This window comes from Musca vetustissima, unplaced genomic scaffold, assembly GCF_032173495.1.
Source record: "Musca vetustissima isolate MV318-11 ecotype Yass unplaced genomic scaffold, APGP_CSIRO_Mvet_v1 utg48367, whole genome shotgun sequence".
Lineage (NCBI taxonomy): Eukaryota > Metazoa > Arthropoda > Insecta > Diptera > Muscidae > Musca > Musca vetustissima.
This window is the reverse complement of record NW_026882453.1, coordinates 289,053-310,047: the sequence shown is the minus strand read 5'-3', so window position 1 is coordinate 310,047 and position 20,995 is coordinate 289,053. Positions and strand designations below refer to the sequence as shown.

The window sequence follows — 20,995 nt, the reverse complement described above, 5'->3', positions numbered from 1 at the left end:
TTGATTAGACAAAAAATATTATCGGATTCATACTTTACTTAAAACGACTTCATTGCGCATTACTGTTTTCGTAAATGGCGCCCAACATGAGACCCACCAATCAAAAGCGTTTTGCAGGTGAATTCAAAAAAATGAGTAGCACGTATCAACACTTGTTTAATATATTTTAATTGACATTTATATCGAAATAATTTGGAATTTACATATGCGAATTTTGTAAAACCAATGCAAAACTAGCCATGAACGTATGAGTGCTGAGACGGCGCTTGTAAACAGAGAAACAACCAAACAAACTGTAAAAATAACAAGCCCCAAGTGTGGGGAGAGACGGAGGGGGAAGCCAAAAAAAGCCACAGACGAGTAATGAATGGTGGTGTTGGTGTTTTTTCTTGGAAGGAACACATTCGTTTTTGTCAAAAAAAAATAAAAAGATAGGAAGATATGAAACTAGTTTTAATATTAACGAAATGTTTACATTTTTAGAATAAAATAGAGGCTTTATAAGAGTGACGTAGGATAGATAAGAAGCAACGGCTCGAACATGGCAAAGCCCAGGCATATCATGGTCCCTTTTTCATCTCAATTGTGGAATTGTCAATTTCATGTCAATCGGACAACCATTAGCAGTTTGGCGCACCATTTACTTAAATCGGACGAAAATAGATATGGAACAGATTTTCACGAAACTTAACACACATCATTCTAGACTTGATTCAGTAGGTTATACCAAATTTCGAGCAAATTGAAAGATATATAGGGAATTTGGTGCACCATTTACCTTAAATCGGACGAAAATATATATGGGAGCTATATCTCAACCTGAACCGATTTTTACGAAACTTACCACTCAACACTGTAGACTCAATTAATTACGCTATGCCAAATTTCGTGGTACTTGTTGCGCCATTTACCTTAAATCGGAAGAATATATATGGGAGCTATATCTATATCTGAACCGATTTTCGCGAAACTTAACACACATCATTCTAGACTTCATTCAATACGCTGTGCCAAATTTCGTGCATATCGAAAGTTATATAGGGACCTTGGTGTACCATTTACCTTAAATCGGACGAAAATTTATATGGGAGCTATATCTAAATCTGAACAGATTTTTTCCAATTTCAATGGAGTTCGTCCTTTGGGCCAAATAAATGAGCTGTACCAAATTTCATCGAAATCGGATTATAAATACGACCTGCAATTTTTTGCAATTTAACATCAGCAGACGGAGGGACGGACATGCATCAATCGACTCGGAATGTCATTCTATGCATATTCTCAAAAGGAACCATGGGTCTATCTCGTTTCCTTTTGCCTGTTACAAACATATGCACAAAGACATAATACCCTGTACCACAGTGTGTAAAAAATGGTTTTAGGCGTCGGGTTAGTTGCACACACTCAGAAAAAACTACTACTAAGAAAAAGCAACGAAAAGGAAAACCAACACCATCTTTTTTCGACTCCGCAAACGTATAAAGGACCACGGTCTTTGAACCTGCACTTGGAATGTGCGCACGTTATACAGAACAAGGGGAGTTTTCGCTTTGGCGAATGTACTCAAGGAGTACAAAGCCAAAAATATTGCGTTACAGGAAATTCGATGGAAAGCGTCTGGCGTAGTAAATCAGATGATTACGCCCTGTATTATAGCTGCCATGAAACGAGACATGAATTTGGCTGCGGATTTATGGTTAATAGGGGATCATAAGACCTCGTCTCCAGATTTACTCCAATGGACGAATTGCTATAATCCGTATAAAAGTGGAGTTCTTCTACATCAGTCTCATTTGCGCACATGCTCCGACGGATGACATAGATGAACAGAACAAATGCATTTTTTACGAGAGCCTAAAACATCATATCTCCGCTGCACTGGCCATGACAATTGTGCTAGGAGATTTTAATGCAAAAATCGGAAGGGAGAATATATATTTTGCCCCATCGCCGGAAAATTCAGTCTCTATGAAGAAACATCCGACTACGGCATGAGATTGATTGACTTCGTGGCTGCAAAAAAAAATGGTAGTAAGCATCACCAGATTCAAGCATTTCGATATACACAAGGTCACCTGGATATTTCCTGACCAAGCAACGAGAAATCAAATTGATCCTTTTGTGATAGACGTAAGGCATTCATCCAGTTTTTTAGACTTTAGGTCGATACGAGAAGCGAATATCGATTCGGACTATTACGTTGCGGCGATCTAACACAAAACACGAAAACTCGACGTCGAAAAACTGCAAACTCAACAGGTAGAAGATGCCTACTCCGCTCAACTTACCCACCTGCTTAACGAAAGCACTTCTTGTCCCGATATGAATATAGAAGCACAATGGGAAAAAATTGCCCACTACCTACAAACCGCAGCAGAAGTAACACTTGGGTACCAAATACCACCATCAAGAAATCCGTATTACGAGCAGGAGTGTCGTAATGCTACTGAGGTTGGAAACGCAGCGTATAGGACAACCCTGGAGACAGTTTCGGAAAAAAGAAGAAAGAACAAGAAAAACGTGAGAGTGAGCAAACCGAGATGTACAGAAGACAGAATGAAGTCCGGAAATTTTACCAACGAGTAAAATACCGAACCGAAGGCTTTGGTGCAGGCACATCCTCCTGTAGAGATGAAGAAGGAAACCTGGTGACATATACAGATAACGTGTTGAATATCTGGAAGGAGCACTTGGAAAAGCTTCTGGTATCAAATAGTAGCGGTGATGAATATGCCTCAGAACCAACAAGAGATGGAGGTATAGAGTGTACAGCACTTAAATCTAAATCTGAACCGATTTAGATTTAGTTGGTAGCTAGAGTAGAAATTAGTCGGCTGAAGAACAATAAAGCAGCAGGTGCCGATGGATTGCCAGCCGAACTATTCAAGACCGGTGATCAGATGCTGGTCAGGAGCATGCACCAGCTGATTAGTACAATTTGGCTAGAGGAATGCATGTCCAATGATTGGAACATCAGCATAATGTGTCCCGTGCACAAAAAAGGAGACAAGACGATATGTGTCAACTGTAGAGGAGTTAGTCTTCCTCCCATCGCATATCCAGCGTGCTGTGTGAACGACTGAAATTAATGGTCAATGGCATTATTGGACCATACCAACGCGGTTTCAGGCTTGGCAAATCCACCATTGACCAGATCTTCTCTCTGAGCCAGATCCTGGAAAAGACCCATCGACTATAAAGCCACATTCGACTGCATTCGGTATTCCTGCAAAATTAATACGGTTATGCACTATAACTTTAAGTGGCACAAGGTCAGCAGTTAAAGTCGGAAAGGATCTCTCGGAGCCTTTCAATACCGAACGAGGATTCAGACAAGGTGACAGTTTGTCGTGTGACATTTTTAACATCCTGCTGGAAAAGGTCAAATGTGTAGAGAAATGACAATCTGTACACCAAACAACAGATGTTACTCGCATGTGCCGACGACATCGATGTAATGGGTCGAACATTGCGAGCGGTAACAGGCAACTTTAAACAAATTGAGAAGGAATCTGCCAAAGTGGGACAGGCAGTAAATAGCGAAAAGACCAAGCTAATGGTATCAACACACAAGACGTCCAGTATACTCGGACCAACCGTGGAACTGCTTCGAGGTAGTAAACGAATTTATATACCTTGGTACCGCCATAAAAAACTAATAACATCAGCTTTAAAATCCGGAGGAGAATAGTGTTGGCCAACAGATGTTACTATGGTCTGAGTAAGCAACTCAAAAGCAAGACACCTCTCGCCAGATCAAACTAACACTTTACAACACGCTTATATTACCCGTGCTGTTGTATGAATCTGAAACGTGGGTATTTGCGCAAGCAGATGAGGCAACTCTAGGATTGTTTGAGAAAAATTTCTCCGGAAGGTCTATGGGGCGATCTGCGTCGACGTTGATTATCGCTGTCGAATGAACCATCTATTCTCGGGAGATTTGTAGGAGATTTTATGCCTAATGAACTTATTTGGAAGCGACGAAGAGGCTTAGGTTGCCGGAAGGGAGACAAGTACTTAACATGCGTCATTACCGGACGAGTAAAGAGCTGACAAGATGGAAGGTAATATTGTCAAGCTTACAACAAAAAAAGTGCAGCTATCTGAGGCGCAAAGGCGAATCTTGGCAACTGTTTAGAATGGCAAGCCGCGTCGACCCCAATTAAAAGAAAATTGTAAAGAGCTCTGAATTCAGGAATACAATGACGATTTTGGAATACCAACACTGTACGGAATAAGATAACCGAAAACATTCATAAGAAGCCATCACCTTGCCAAAAAGGCATCCGATTAAAGATATCTATAGAGTGAATGCGTTCAATAACAAAATCCTGGATACATTTTTGCAAAGAGAGGTCCCTATGGGTCCAGATTCGTTGTCTATCTGCAAGAAAGACATTCCGTAGTCGTAAGAGGATTGGGCGTTTCTGATTCCCCAGTTTATCCTAGCCTATGTTCGCCTTAGTGCCCGGCACATACCTGGTTATTTTTAGACGTGAGCTCGGCACACTCACTCACTTCTTCCACCATATTTTTAGACTCACACTCATAGGTCTTCCCAAGGCGGTTATGTCGGTCCTGCTTTCCCTTATCGACTCGGGTATTCCTTTTAGAATTTCCGATTTTACGAAGTATAGACTACGCACGTTTTCTTTATAATATTTGCCCTCTGTGGATTGATTAGGGTTCGGCGAGGCATGTTCCTTGTAACAGGTGGCAAGAAACTTATTTTCTTCTTCGTAGGTTTAGCATATGACTGCTTTTTATGTGACCTAATCCTCTTCGCCGCTTCCAAACGATCTGAAAAGCCTTCCACAAGAACGAAAGCGATGGCAGAATCAGACAAGTCTTTCAGCCTTGAAATCTTTCGCAAAGATCGAAGACACTGGAATGATGTGTCGCTGTAGAGAAAGACATTACCGTACCAAGTGGCGCCCAACATGATAATTATAGAATTTAATTTATTTTGAGTGTTTAAATTAAGGTAGGGTATAGTTCAAGACAATCGTCTCTGACCGAGATTTCAGTTCTTATTTTTTGTGTTCTATACATTCCACGCATTCAAACACAAAAATATTTAAATATAGCAAATGCAATATCTAATCACTGCCGGATTGTAATATTTTCACTTAGAACAAAAATTATCACATTTCTGCAATGCAATAAATATTTTTTAGAATAGCCCTCTTAACCTTAGTTCGCAACGTACGTCGACACAATGAAGACGTGCCTTTTATTTGTTCTAGTAATAGCCGTGGCAGCAGCTGCAGTTCCACTGCCATCTGAGCTATTGAAATATTTCATAGATTCCGAACCGAAATTGTCGCTGAAACCCAAGTTAAATACGGTTGGTACAAACAATTCAGCGAATGTATTTTGATCTCAATGATTTTCTTTTCACATAGGCCGATCGCATTGCCGCCCATGGCTACGTCGTGGAATCCCATGACATTGTTACCGAAGATGGCTATATTATTACCGCCTTTCGCATGCCCAATTCTCATAAATTGCAAAACCAGAATGCCTACCGTCCCATTGTGTTGCTATTGCATGGCCTCTTTTGTAGTTCCGATTTTTGGATATTAAATGGACCCAATGATGCGCTGTCTTTCAATTTAGTGGATGCTGGTTATGAAGTTTGGCTCCTAAATTCACGTGGCAATACCTATGGTCGTAAACACATTTCCCGATCTCCCGAACATCCATATTTTTGGCGTTTTAGTTGGCATGAAATTGGTTATTATGATGTTGCGGCGCAAATCGATTATGCCTTGGCCACAAATGGCCAAGGACAAAGGGCTGTGCATTTTGTGGCTCATTCTCAGGGTACATCGGCATTTTTTGTGCTCACATCCACACGTCCAGAATATAATGCGAAGATTAAATTGGCTCATACAATGGCACCCATTGCCTATGTCAGTAATATGTCGGATAAAATGTTGACACGTATGGCTCCGGTGCTTGGGCATCGAAATATTGTTACTGCTCTCTTTAGTGATCAGGAATTTTTACCACACAATGATCTGTTTACTAAATTGGGTTATAATGCCTGTCAGCCGAATTCAAAGCTGCATGGACTGTGTAGTGCTGTGGCGTATATGTTTGAGGGATCGGAATCGAATGCTAACAGGGTATGTTATGGAATTAGATATTAAGTGATTACAATGGGCCCAACTTGGCAACACTGACCTTAGATAAGGTTGAAGTTTGCAAAATACAGCATTAGAAACATAGGTGTTGGTCAGACTGGTCTAAGCCTACCTTCATTCTCCTCTTGTGTGTCTCAACCTCTGTATATCTGTATCTATAGAATGTCTATCTTCAAGGCTGAGTAGATTCATATGGTAACCTTATTGAAGCTGATGATCCCGAATTTTGATATTGATAAAGTCTTATGGAATATATCTCTCTTCGTCACTAGCAATATTAAAGGCGAATCTTCATTGATCTATATGGTATCCGCAGCAGATGACCCAAATTTTGGAATTTATCTCTTCTTTGACCTTTTTATAAATCTGCGTACCATGGCTTGCCTGTGCTCCCCCCTGCGTAACATGACTGCTCCTTACCATTGCTTCGGATTCTATCTTCAAGATAGTCCATTACATTGTCCTCCTCTAAGGCGAGACTGAGTAGATTCATATGGTAACCTTATTGAAGCTGATGATCCCGAATTTTGATATTGATCAAGTCTTATGAAATATATCTCTCTTCGTCACTAGCAATCTTAAAGGCGGGGCTTCAGTGATCTATACGGTGCAGCAGATGATCGAAATTTTGGAATTTATCTCGTCTTTGACCTTTTTATAAATCTGCCTACCACGGCTTGCCTGTGCTCCCCCGGCTAGCTTTGCGTAAGATGACTGCTCCTTACCATTGCTTCGGATTCTATCTTCAAGATAGTTCATTAGATTGTCCTCCTCTAAGGCGAGGCTGAGTAGATTCATATGGTAACCTTATTGAAGCTGATGATTCCGGATTTTGATATTGATCACGTCTTATGGAATATATCTCTCTTCGTCACTAGCAATCTTAAAGGCGAGGCTTCATTGATCTTTATGGTCTCCTCTTTGTAGCAGATGATCCATATTTTGGAATTTATCTCCTCTTTGACCTTTTTATAAATCTACGTACCACGGCTTGCCTGTGCTCCCCCGGCTAGATTCTACCGGCTTAGGATTCTATCTTTAAGATAGTCCATTACATTGTCCTCCTCTAAGGCGAGACTGAGTAGATTCATATGGTAACCTTATTGAAGCTGATGATCCCGGAATTTCGATATTGATCATGTCTTATGGAAGATATCTCTCTTCGTCACTAGCAGTCATAAAGGCGAGGCTTCATTGATCTTTATGGTCTCCTCTTTGCAGCAGATGATACAAATTTTGGAATTGATCTCGTCTTTCCGTTCTCGTTCCTTATCCTTTTCGGATTCCCACAATTTACACTGAAGATGCAGAGGCTACACTCGTATTCTTGACACACAGTCAAGGCAGACAGTTGAATGGGGTTTGAAGCGGGTTGCCTCGTACAGTCCGGATACTTCTGTTAGGAATCCCAGGCTTTAAAGCCGAAAGACTGGGCTAAGCTTACCCTCGTTCGATCACCACGTAGCAAATCTTTTCTCTAAAGTTCTTCCTGACTACCTTCGTAATAGCTAGCGGCTCCTTACCAGAATGTCTTTCGTGCAGAATACCCGAATTCTTGTTAGGATTTGCAAACATTACAGAAGATTTCAAGGCCGGAAGACTTGATTAACCTTGATTAACTGAGCTATCATCCGAATAGGCTTCTTCCCAAGCAAAGTTGTTTGTAGGCCATAGATATCGAGTATACCTTGTTTTCTCAACTCACTGCACCATCCTGTTGTAAAGACAATTGCTTTTTGTAGCTGAGCAATGTCCATCTGATAGCCCCCTGAAGTCCCAACTTGCTGGATCTAAAAAGGTTCCCTAGAAACTGATTTTATAATTGGCATTGAACACTTATAGTCCTCGAATGCCGAATACTCAGTTGAGAAGTCCTTACAACTGTTTGTTATTTTATACAGGCCGGGAAATTCCTGGACTGGGCCTATATTTGTCTTTGATATTTTCTTCATTTCCTTATTTGCTGCTTTAGTATTTGTCTGCACTTACTGAAACCTAATCATCTTTGCCGCTTGCGAGGAAGTAGATGAAGGTATATTGTGCGTTACAGATTTTTCGGTTTTAGCCCCAAAAAGCTAATTTTTTTTAATCATGAGCGATTCAAACCTATTGTTTGCCTCTTCACTAATCCGGCATTCCAAGACAGATGACGAACAGTTAGTTTTCTTCTTCGAGGTTTATGATGTTTATTTCGTACGCCTAATTCTCGCACGTACGCCTAATTCGCATCTTTCGAAGAATTGCAGGGAATGTCAAAATTATCCTTATCCGTCTATTCTGCGTTTCCAATTTTCCGGTTCATCCTGGCCAAATTTCGCCTTTGAGCCCAAGATATCTGCTTATTTTTAGTCGTGAGCTCGTCAATGTCTTTGCTCACTTCTTCCACCATATTTTCAGACTCACACTCATAGGTCTTCCCAAGGCGCTTATGCCAATATTGCTATACTTACGAACTCGGGTATTCCTTTTTCGATTGTTTTGGGCTCATCGTAACAGATGGCAAGAAACTTATTTTTAAATTTGACCACGAGAATCATCACTTCGGCTACCACCTTGTCTGGTTTCGGCTTCTAAGACAGATGACCTAAACCTCATAGCATATTCCTCTCCCTCCGAGGAAGTGAAGAGAAGGTAAAGGTATCCTGGCTAATTTCGACCTTTGAGACCAGATAGCCTATTTTAGTCCTTGCTCATTTCTTCTACCATCTTGTCTATTTCTTTACTCATCTGGCATTGAGCTGTCTTCAGTATTTCTCTCGATTTCCGATTCGAAGTTTAGGTCGAGATTATCTTCACCAATAACAATGTGGACATAAAATCCTAAGTTTTTCTTGAATCAGAGTATTATGCCCAACCACGGATAGATGAAAAACAGTCAGCAGAGAATAGGCCTGATAGGAGACTGACAACGCGCTGATAGGATATTGAAGAAAATCATTAAGTTCATGAATGGCGCCCAACGAAAATTTCAGCTTATGATTTTTTGAATATATATTTATATTTCTAATAACAACCCAATTTTCCGCCCTTCTTTTCCAGACCGCCTTAACCATCATGGCTGAAACCCATCCAGCGGGACTTTCAACAAATCAAATGTTACATACCATGCAAGAACAACAATCGGGGTGTTTTTGTCACTATGATTATGGTAAAACTAAAAATCTAAAGGAATATGGTCGAGAGACACCTCCAGATTATCCGGTCGAACAAATTACTGCCAATATTCATTTATGGTATTGTGATACTGATCCTGCTGTTGCCGTCGAAGATGTAGAATTACTGGCTGCTAAGCTGCCGAACAAAGTTATGCATCATATTACCGATCCAACATGGTCGCACAGTGACTACATAACACACATCGATGTTAAGCGTTTAATTAATGAACCGATTATTGTGATAATGAATAAATTTGAAGAGAAATTGTAGTTATGTGGAAGTTTTGAGAGTAAGAAAATAAATTTAAAATCGATTTTCGACAAGAACTACCTTAAAGATGACAAAAAATACATTTTTTTGTGGAAAATAGGCTACATGCTAAAAACCAGTAAGAAAAGTAATGATGTCGGACGGGGCCGACTATATAATACCCTTCACCACTTTGAATATATTCCATTAATGATTGACACAATTTTGTTTCAATCGGACTAACGTTGGGTCTTTTGTGTACCATTTACTTCAAATCGGACGAAACTATATATAGAAGCTATATCTAAATCTGAACCGATTTCAACAAAACTTGTCACACGAAATTATATATGTAGGAGCTATATCTACATCTGGACCGATTTCAACGAGAATTGCCAGAGCTGAATTTCTATTAACTACATTTCATTATAAAAATTTTGTTGCAATCGGAAAAACTTTGGGTCTTTAGTGCACAATTTACATAAAAACGGAAAAAATATATGTAGGAGGTATATCCAAATCTGAACCTATTTTCACGAAACTTAGCACACATCATTCTAGACTGTTACAGGCATATGCACAAAGTCATAATACCCTATACCGCAGTGTGGTGAGGGGTATAAAAATTGTATTTTTAGTCGATGTCACATCCGTCCAAATGTCGGCTTTTTATTCAAATCAAAAATCCAAAAAGGCTTTTTGGTCAGAGGTAAGCATCGACTAAAAGTCGAATTTTACGCTCGACTATGATTGTGGTTCGTTCCGGACCTGGATCTCTCCTGATCAAGTAACGAGAAATCAAATTGATCATGTTGTGATAGACGGAAGACATTCATCCAGTGTTTTAGACGTCCGATCGATCGGAGGAGCGAATATCGATTCGGACCATTACCTTATGACAGCCAAGGTACGCACCCGTCTTAATGTTGCAGCAAAGGTGCGATCTAATACAACACGGAAAATTGACGTTTGCACACTCCCTACAAACTGCAGCAAAAATCACAATTGGGTACCAAAAACCACCACCAACAAACCCATGGTACGATCATGAGTGTCGTAATGCTACTGATGTGAAAAACGCAGCGTATAGGGCAACCCTACAGACAGTAGCAACACGTAACGTGATGGAGAATTATCGGGAGAAAAGGAGAGAGGAGAAACGTGTTTTCAGAAAAAAGAAGAAAGAACAAGAAAAACGTGAGCGTGAGCAAATCGAGATGTACAGGAGTCAGAATGAAGTCCGGAAATTTTACCAACGAGTAAAACACCAAACCAAAGACTTTGGTGCAGGCACATCCTCCTGTAGAGATAAAGAAGGAAACTTGGTGACAGATACAGACAGCGTGTTGAGGATCTGGAAGGAGCATTTCGAAAAGCTTCTAGTATCAAATAGTGGCGATGAAGAAGATACCCCAGAACCAATAAGAGATGACGGTATAGAGTGTATACCACCTAGCCAAGATGAGGTCATAAAAGCAATTAAGCGGCTCAAGAACAACAAAGCAGCAGGAGCCGATGGGTTATCAGCCGAACTATTCAAGACTGGTGGCCAGATGCTGGTCAGGAGCATGCACCAGCTGATTAGCACAATTTGGCTAGATGAATGCATGCCCAATGATTGGAACCTCAGCATCCTGTGTCCCGTGCACAAAAAAGGAGACAAGACGATATGTGCCAACTATAGAGGAATAAGTCTCCTTCCCATCGCATATAAAGTGCTGTGCTGTGTGCTGTGTGATCGATTGAAGCCAATGGTCAATGACATCATCGGACCATACCAATGCGCCTTTAGACCTGGAAAATCCACCATTGACCAGATTTTCACTCTGCACCAAATCCTGGAAAAGACCCACGAAAAACACATCGACACATACCACCTATTTGTCGACTATAAAGCGGCATTCGACAGCCCTATCCGTTCAGAGGTGTTTAAAGCCATGTCTGCGTTCGGCATTCCTGCAATAATACGGCTATGCAGGATAACTTTAAGTGGCACAAGGTCAGCAGTTAAAGTGGGAAAGGACCTATCGGAGCCCTTTAATACCAAACGAGGATTCAGACAAGGTGTTAGTTTGTCGGGTGACCTTTTTAGTATCCTGCTGGAAAAGGTCATACGAGACGCAAAGGTGAACAGATCTGGCTCTCTGTAAACCAAACAACACATGTTACTCGCCTACGCCGACGACATCGACATAATCGGTCGAACATTGAGAGCGGTAACAGCCACATTTGAACGAATTGTGAAGGAATCTGCCAAAGTGGGTCTGGCAGTAAACGGCGAGAAGACCAAGCTGATGGAATCAACGCGCAAGACGTCCAGTAGTCTCGGACCAACTGTGGAACTTAAGAACTACAGCTTCGAGGTAGTTAAAGACTTTATATACCTTGGTACCGCCATAAATAAAACGAATGACATCAGTTTTGAAATTCGGAGAAGGATTGTGATGGCCAACAGATGCTACTATGGTCTAAGTAAGCAGTTTAGAAACAAGGCCACCTCCCGCCAGACCAAACTCACACTTTACAAGACGTTGATACTACCTGTGCTATTATATGGATCAGAAGCATGGGTACTTGCGCAAGCAGATGAGGCAGCTCTTGGGGTGTTTGAGAGAAAAATTCTCCGAAAAATCTACGGGCCGATCTGCGTCGACGGTGAATATCGGCGTCGAATGAACCACGAGGTTTACAATTTATACGCGGACATCGACATAGTCAGTCGTATTGAGCTGAAGCGACTACGGTGGCTAGGCCATGTTGTGCGGATGAATGAAAATGCCCCAGCTCAAAAGGCATATAAAAATGAGCCTACTGATGGTTCCCGTAGAAGGGGAAGGCCATGAATTAGATGGAAAACCAAGTAGAAAACAACATCTTGGAACGTGGTCTTCCAAATTGGTGGACTTGCGCACAAGACCGACGCGCTTGGAAATCTTTTTTAAGCTCGGCTTATGGAACAACCGTTCTGTAACAAACCAGCTAAGTAAGTATGTATGATTGTGGCGCCGTCCTGTTGGAATCGCATGCCTTCCAAGTTCATATTATACATATCGGGTCAAAAATATTCAGAGCAGAGCAGACAAAGCAGATACCCAAGGATCTTACGTCCCCCTAGCTACGTTGCCTGACCTATATCGTCTGACTTGACCTGACCTATCTCCTCGCTACTAGTTCATTGGTTCATGAATTTGTGGACTCCATGTTATGCCATTAGGTAAGGAAATTCTTCATTTTACACGGAATTTAGTAGATATTTAAATTTTGGAAAATCTCGTTTCTTATGCGGTTCGTTCTTTTTCGAGAATCGGCACTCTTTTTATCGACAATATTGCCCCTACGACGACGGAATACTTTTAAAACCACCATTATTTTAGACGGTAGGCGGACATTCGGTTTCTGACATTTTCTGAATTTGACAACCCTGTCCAGGGGGGGACAACAATATTTCATGATTTCCCCCCTATCGAATTCGACCTGACACCTAGTAAACAACATGATTTATTGAACCATTGTATTCACACTCAGCCGAACAGGGGGTTATCTAAACTTGAAAACCAAATGTTTCGCCAAATACTAATCTACACGATTATTTGAAGTGTTTAATTGCCACGATTAGCTGATTATCGATATTAGCTGATAATTCCGAACTTAGAAATATTTGCCGAACATAACAAACCAAAAAGTGGTGTACAAAAATAGACCATTTAGTCGCTATTGGAATTTTGCAATATGAGGACCTATTTGTGGTTGGCATTGCTGGTATCAGTGACAGCTGTTAGCTGTCAGCCAACTGCGGATATTTTAAGATATTTTCAAAACCCCGAACCCCAGTTGACATTGAAGCCGAAACTAACAACGGTAAGTCAGAATGGAGAATTTTAAGAGAGGTTAATTTTCTAAAATTTAATTTTCTAAAAAAAATGTAGGCTGATCGCATTGCCCAACATGGTTATCCGGCTGAAACCCACGAAGTCACTACCGAAGATGGTTATATTATAACCTTCTTCCGTATACCCTATTCCCATAAATTACAAAATCAAAACGCATATCGCCCCATTGTGCTGATACAACACGGCCTGTTTAGCAGTTCCGATGGTTGGATGTTGAATGGACCCAATGATGGTATTGGTTTCAATTTAGTCGATGCCGGTTATGATGTTTGGTTTGGTAATGCCCGTGGCAATACCTATAATCGGAGACATGTTTCGCGTTCCACAAATCATCCCTACTTTTGGCGTTTTAGTTGGCATGAAATTGGCCATTATGATATTGCGGCCATGATTGATTATGCCTTGGCCACAAATGGTCAGGGCCAGAAGGCCATACATTATATCGGACATTCACAGGGTACCACGGTGTTCTTTACATTGATGTCTACACGTCCTGAATATAATGAGAAAATTAAGACAGCTCATATGTTGGCCCCCGTTGCCTTTATGAGTAATATGTCGGATAAGTTGGTCAGGACATTGGCTCCCTACCTAGGGCATCATAATGGTTATTCGGGATTTTTCAGTGATCAAGAGTTTATACCATATAATGAATTATTCACCAAGTTGGGCTACAATGCCTGTGCACCCCAGTCGAAGACCCATAAGCTGTGTAGTAGCATAGCCTATATGGTTGAGGGTCCTGAATCGAATACCAATTTGGTAAGTTGGTGAAAAATCGATATAAGATTTTAAATATTAATTTTTGTAATACCTCTTCAGACCAGCTTAACAATTTTGGCGGAGACCCATCCGGCCGGCTGTTCTACCAATCAAATTTTACATTATATGCAAGAACAGCAATCCGGTTGCTTCTGTATGTATGATTATGGCCCCTCCAAGAATCTCAAATTGTATGGTCAAGCCACACCGATGGATTATCCTCTGGAGAAAATTACCTCGGAACTTCATCTGTGGTATAGTGACAATGATGATTCAGTTGCCGTGGAAGATGTTGAACGTTTGGCGGACATATTGCCCAATAGGATACTGCATCATATGGAGGATCCCACATGGGCTCATGGCGACTTTACCGGTCACATAGAGGTTAAGAAATATATCAATGAACCGATTATCGAAATTATGAATAAATACGAAGAAAAAATGTGATTTAAGAAGGCGGAGAGCAATTTTTTATAAATATATATTTTTCAAAGACTAATACCCTAGACAGACGACAGCCTTAATTTGCATTAAAAAGTTCTTAATTTGAATTAATATTTACCCCTGACAGACGAGAGTTTCTGCATTTATGAAACAATTCTTTGTTTCAAAACTATTGTTTGTCTGTGTGTAGGAAGAAGATATTGGCATTTCTTTCCAATATTTTTTGGGATTACGGCTTAATGGAAATGATACATTGCAGAAAGGAAGAAAATCAGCTATAACAATAGTAAAACAGCTCCCAATTTGAATAATTGTTGAATTTTCCTTTATTTATAAATTTTATTTTCAAAAACGTAAACAAATTTGACAACAATCAATTTATTTTCTACAGCATTGCCATATTGAAATTGCTTAATTCAGTATAAATTCAGTTTGATTTTGTGCATTAACAACAAATAAAAATGAGGATAATGTACAAGTTAATTTGAATTAAGGCTGTTAATGCAAATTAAGGCTGTCGTCTGTCTAGGCTATAAGGCTTGAAATTTTTTCATAGGCCTGGACTTTTTATAAAATATATTCTTTTCAAGCACCACCCAAGAATATTTTTTCAAGGCTACAACATGTTTTTTCAAGTCTAGAATAAAGCGTGGACATTTTTAAAAAATATTTATCAGGGGTTATCCAAGGCGTGGATTTTTTAACAAATATTTTTTCAATATCAGAAAAGGAAAGTTGTTAAGTCGTAAGGAAAGTAGTAAAGTCAGACGAGGCCGACTATATGATACCCTTCAACACTATTTTGTACGTGGTGCAAAATTTGATGTGACAAACATGAGGAGTTTGATGCACAATTTACTTAAAATCGGACGAAAATATATATGGAATATGAGCCGATTTCAACGAAATTTGTCACAGGTTAGGTTATACTAATTTCAGTACGTTTTGTTCCTATCAGCCTTTCCTTGGTGCGTATTGGTTCCTTGGTTCGTCAATTACTTAAAATCAATCTATAATATAAGGTAGCTATATCTAAATCTCGACCGATTTTCAAGAAACTTGACACACATCATTCTGGATTCAATTCAGTACGCTATGCAACATACGAACCTTGGTACATTATTTTCATTAAATCGGACGAATGTATATATATCACGATCTGAATCTATTTTCACGAAACTCAGCACACATCATTCCAGTATCAATTCAGTACGCTATGCTAAATTTCGTACCAATCGAAAGATATATGTGGACTTAGGTGCACCATTTACATGAAATCGGACGAAACTATATATGGGAGCTATATCTAAATCTGGACCGATTTTCACGAAACTTGGCAGACATCATTCTAGGCTCTATTCAGTATGATATGCCAAATTTCGTGTAAATCGAAAGATATATAGGGACTTTGGTGCACCATTTACATGAAATCGGACGAAACTATATATGGGAGCTATATCTAAATCTGGACCGATTTTCACGAAACTTGCCAGACATCACTCTAGGCTCAATTCAGTACGTTATGCCAAATTTCGTGCAAATCGAAAGATATATGGACTTTGGCGCACCATTTACATGAAATCGGACGAAACTATATATGGGAGCTATATCTAAATCATTCTAGGCTCTATTCAGTATGATATGCCAAATTTCGTGTAAATCGGAAGATATATAGGGACTTTGGTGCACCATTTACATGAAATCGGACGAAACTATATATGGGAGCTATATCTAAATCTGGACCGATTTTCACGAAACTTGGCAGACATCATTCTAGGCTCTATTCAGTATGATATGCCAAATTTCGTGTAAATCGAAAGATATATAGGGACTTTGGTGCACCATTTACATGAAATCGGACGAAACTATATATGGGAGCTATATCTAAATCTGGACCGATTTTCACGAAACTTGCCAGACATCACTCTAGGCTCAATTCAGTACGTTATGCCAAATTTCGTGCAAATCGAAAGATATATGGACTTTGGCGCACCATTTACATGAAATCGGACGAAACTATATATGGGAGCTATATCTAAATCTGGACCGATTTTCACGAAACTTGGCAGACATCATTCTAGGCTCTATTCAGTATGATATGCCAAATTTCGTGTAAATCGGAAGATATATAGGGACTTTGGTGCACCATTTACATGAAATCGGACGAAACTATATATGGGAGCTATATCTAAATCTGGACCGATTTTCACGAAACTTGCCAGACATCACTCTAGGCACAATTCAGTACGTTATGCAAAATTTCGTGCAAATCGAAAGATATATGGGGACTTTGCTGCACCATTTAGATGAAATCGGGACCTATATCTAAATCTGGACCAATTTTCTCGAAACTTGGCAGACATCATTCTAGGCTCAATTCAGTACGTTATGCCAAATTTCATGCAAATCGAAAGATATATAGGGACTTTGGTGCACCATTTACATGAAGTCGGACGAAACTACGTCAATTCAGTACGTTTACCAAATTTCGTGCAAATCGAAGTATAAATGCGACCAGTAATTTGTTTACAATTTAACACCAACAGACGGACTGACGGACAGATGGACGGACATGCATATTCTCAAAAGGGGTCGTTTCTTTTTGCCTGTTACAAACATATGCACAAAGACATAATACCCTGTACCACAGTGTGGTGAAGGGTATAAAAATAAATATAGTTCGTATTTTCAAATCTCCGAACAGCTGTTAATACCTAGCTGACCAAACACACGCGTTCAGTCGACTGCAAATTTCGATAGCCAACTAAATACCTGACTAAACAACAACAATTTTTTGTTGTGCTTCAATTCAGTATTTTTAGCATTATCAGCTAATTTCACAAAATCGTATCATTGAGATTAGATTAGCCCCAAATATTTGATTTTTAAGTTGGATGATAGCCCCCCTGTTCGGTCAACATAATAATCCATCAATTAGCTTGCTTTACAAGATGTGAGCGTGTGGCTGAAATTGTTGTTGCCTTCGATGGGGTTAAGAAATCGCCGATTGGGAAGGGGTAAATATTAAAATTCCAACATATATACATATACAAATTGTGGCAAATCGGATTTCCAATCGTGTTTTAAGTAGTATTTTTGGAGGACTATCAGTGCTGGGATTTTTCAAATAATATTTTTGGGGGACTAGTAGAGATATACGCGTCGATTTTTAAAGAATATTTTTTCAAGAACTATCTGACTTAGAGGCGTGGATTTTTAAATAATATTTTTGCAGATCCTTTGTCGAACTTTCTCCTTATGGAATTTATTTACATATTCTTTTCATATTTATTCATAATTTCCAAAATGGGATCATTAATCTCCGCCTTAACTCTCTTATGCATGGCAAAATCACCATGAGCCCATGTCGGATCCTCCATATGATGCATAATACGATTAGGTAGCTTGGCAGCCAAACGTTCAACATCTTCAACGGCAGCCATTGAATCATTGTCACTGTACCACAAATGGACCTCAGAGGTGATTTTCTCCAATGGATAATCTGGAGGTGTATCCTGGCCATACAGCTCCATATTCTTCTTTGGACCATGGTCATACAAACAGAAACAACCGGATTGTTGTTCCTGCATATAATGGCAAATTTGATTGGTGGAGGCCCCAGCCGGATGGCTTTCTATCATAATTGGCAAAGCGGTCTGGAAAAAATAACAAAAATATATTATTAAATAACTTTAGAGAATCTTGTTAAAAAAATCCAACCCACCATATTAACATTGTTCTCGGGTCCCTCTGCCATATAGGCTATACTAGTACACAAGCCATGCAACTTCGAGTGTGGAGCACAGGCATTGTAGAGCAATTTCGAAAACAAATCATTATGTGGTACAAACTCCTGATTATCAAAGAATGCCGAATAGGTATTGTGATGGCCGAAATACGGGGCCAAGGTCCTGACCAACTTATCGGACATGTTACTCATAAAGGCCACAGGGGCCAACATATGAGCTGTCTTAATTTTCGCATTATATTCCGGTTGGGATGACATCAAAGCAAAGAACACTGTGGTACCCTGTGAATGACCCACATAATGTATGGCCTTTTGACCCTGACCATTAGTGGCCAAGGCATAATCGATCATGGCAGTAATATCATAATTGGCAATTTCATGCCAACTAAAACGCCAAAAATAGGGATGATTTGTGGATCGGGAAATATGCTTACGACTGTAGGTATTACCACGGGCATTACCGAACCAGACATCATAGCCGGCATCGGCTAAATTGAAACCAATACCATCATTGGGTCCCACACTCATCCAGGCATCCGAACAGCTAAACAGCCCGTGTTGTATCAACACAATGGGACGATATTCGTTTTGATTTTGCAGCTTATGGGAATAGGGTATACGGAAGAGGGTAATGATATAACCATCTTCGGTGGGCACTTCATGCGTTTCCACGGGATAGCCATGGGAGGCAATGCGATCGGCCTGGACAAGTTAAATAAAAAATTAGAAATTATTTTCAATTTCAAAAATCCGTTGCTATCCATACCGTGGTAATCTTGGGCCTTAGCGTAATTTGTGGTTCAGGATTTTGTAAATATCTAATTAATTCCAGAGGGGGCTGAGCCCAAGTAGCACCGGCTATTGCTAGCAGCAATGCAATCCACAGGTAGGTCCTCATTCTGCTCAAGTTTTTCACAGACTGATCTTTGAAAATTTCAATAAATACTGATTTTCAACATCATTGTTCAGTTGTTTTTGTATTTAAATTTAAAAATATAATTTTTTATCAATTATTGGCAACTACTATTTTGAATAATCTATAGGGTGCTGTAGTGTCCTCTTGATCCATGCGATATGATAAGATTAAAATTTGAACGATTGAATGAGATTGCAGTCCAATGCAGGGGAGTTGTTGTTCGGAAAATAAATTTGCATGGGTCCAAACAGTGTGGATTTTTTAAAGAATATTTTAATATTTAAAGAATTTTTATTCAAAGCCTAATATAGGCGTGGATTTTTTAAGGAATATTTTTTTAAGGCTACAACAAGGCGTGCAGTTTACGAAGAATATTTTTTCAAAGCCTGAATTTTTTGAAGAATATTTTTTCAAGACTTGAATTTTTTAAAAAATATTTTTTCATAGAACATCCAAGTCCTGGATTTTTATACCCTTCACCACACTGTTGTACAGGGTATTATGACTTTGTGCATATGTTTGTAACAGGCAAAAGGAAACGAGATAGACACATGGTTCCTTTTGAGAATATGCATAGAATCACTTTCTAAGTCGATTTATGCATGTCCGTCCGTCCGTCTGTCTGTCTGTCCATGTTAAATTGTAAACAAAGTACAGGTCGCATTTACGATCCGAATTGGATGAAATTTGGCATAGGCCACTTATTCGGCCCAAGGACGAACCCTATTGAAATTGGGCACAATCGGTTCAGATTTAGATATAGCTCCCATATATATATTTAACCGATTTAATGTAAACGGTCCCTATATATCTTTCGATTTGCACGAAATTTGGTACAGCCTAATCATTTAGGCCTAGAATGATGTCTGCCAAGTTTCGTGAAAATCGGTCCAGATTTAGATATAGCTCACATATATAGTTTCGTCCGATTTCATGTAAATGGTGCACCGTCGTTCCTATATATGCTTCGATTTGCACGAAATTTGACATAAAGTACTTAATTAAGCCTAGAATGATGTCTGCCAAGATTCATGAAAATCGGTCCTGATTTAGATATAGCTCCCATATATAGTTTCGTCCGATTTCAGGTAAATGGTACCCCAGTGTCCCTATATATCTTTCGATTTGAATGAAATTTGGTATAACGTACTGAATTGAGCCTAGAATGATGTATGCCAAGTTTCGAGAAAATCGGTCCAGATTTAGATATAGCTCCCATATATAGTTTCGTCCGATTTCATGTAAATGTGCACCAAAGTCCCTATATATCTTTCGATTTGCACGAAATTTGGCATAACGTACTGAATTGAGCCTAGAGTGATGTCTGCCAAATTTCTTGAAAATCGGTTCAGATTTAGATATAGCTCACATATATAGTTTCGTCCGATTTCATGTAAATGGTGCACCAAAGTCCCTAAATATCTTTTGATTTGCACGAAATTTGACATAACGTACTGAATTGAGCCAGAATGATGTCTGCCAAGTTTCGTGAAAATCGGTATAGATTTAGATATAGCTCCCATATATAGTTTCGTCCGATTTCATGTAAATGGTGCACCAAAGTCCCTATATATATTTCGATTTGCACGAAATTTGGCATAACGTACTGAATTGATGCTGGAATGATGTGTGCTGAGTTTCATGAAAATCGATTCAGATCTAGATATATATATTTTCG

The 20,995-nt window shown here is 39.5% G+C and overlaps 3 protein-coding genes across 3 annotated transcripts; 2 read left to right on the top strand and 1 right to left on the bottom strand.

Annotated features, from left to right (window-relative positions):
• The first annotated feature begins 5,221 nt into the window (after nt 1-5,221).
• Nucleotides 5,222-9,578, top strand: LOC133328872 (lipase 3-like). Its single transcript, XM_061537382.1, has 3 exons — nt 5,222-5,350; nt 5,409-6,134; nt 9,192-9,578. Exons 1-3 carry the CDS (start codon nt 5,222-5,224, stop codon nt 9,576-9,578), a joined length of 1,242 nt encoding a protein of 413 aa, XP_061393366.1.
• A 3,708-nt stretch (nt 9,579-13,286) lies between these two features.
• LOC133328871 (lipase 3-like) lies at nt 13,287-14,656 on the top strand. The gene is made up of 3 exons (XM_061537381.1): nt 13,287-13,415; nt 13,484-14,209; nt 14,270-14,656. The coding sequence occupies exons 1-3, from the start codon at nt 13,287-13,289 to the stop codon at nt 14,654-14,656; spliced, it is 1,242 nt and encodes a 413-aa protein (XP_061393365.1).
• A 3,284-nt stretch (nt 14,657-17,940) lies between these two features.
• Nucleotides 17,941-19,299, bottom strand: LOC133328870 (lipase 3-like; the record flags this gene model as incomplete). The annotated part of the gene is made up of 3 exons (XM_061537380.1): nt 19,168-19,299; nt 18,387-19,103; nt 17,941-18,309 (listed from the first exon to the last, which is right to left on the bottom strand). Coding segments are annotated over exons 1-3 (1,218 nt in total), but the record flags the coding sequence as incomplete, so codon positions are not given.
• Nucleotides 19,300-20,995: the final 1,696 nt, after the last annotated feature.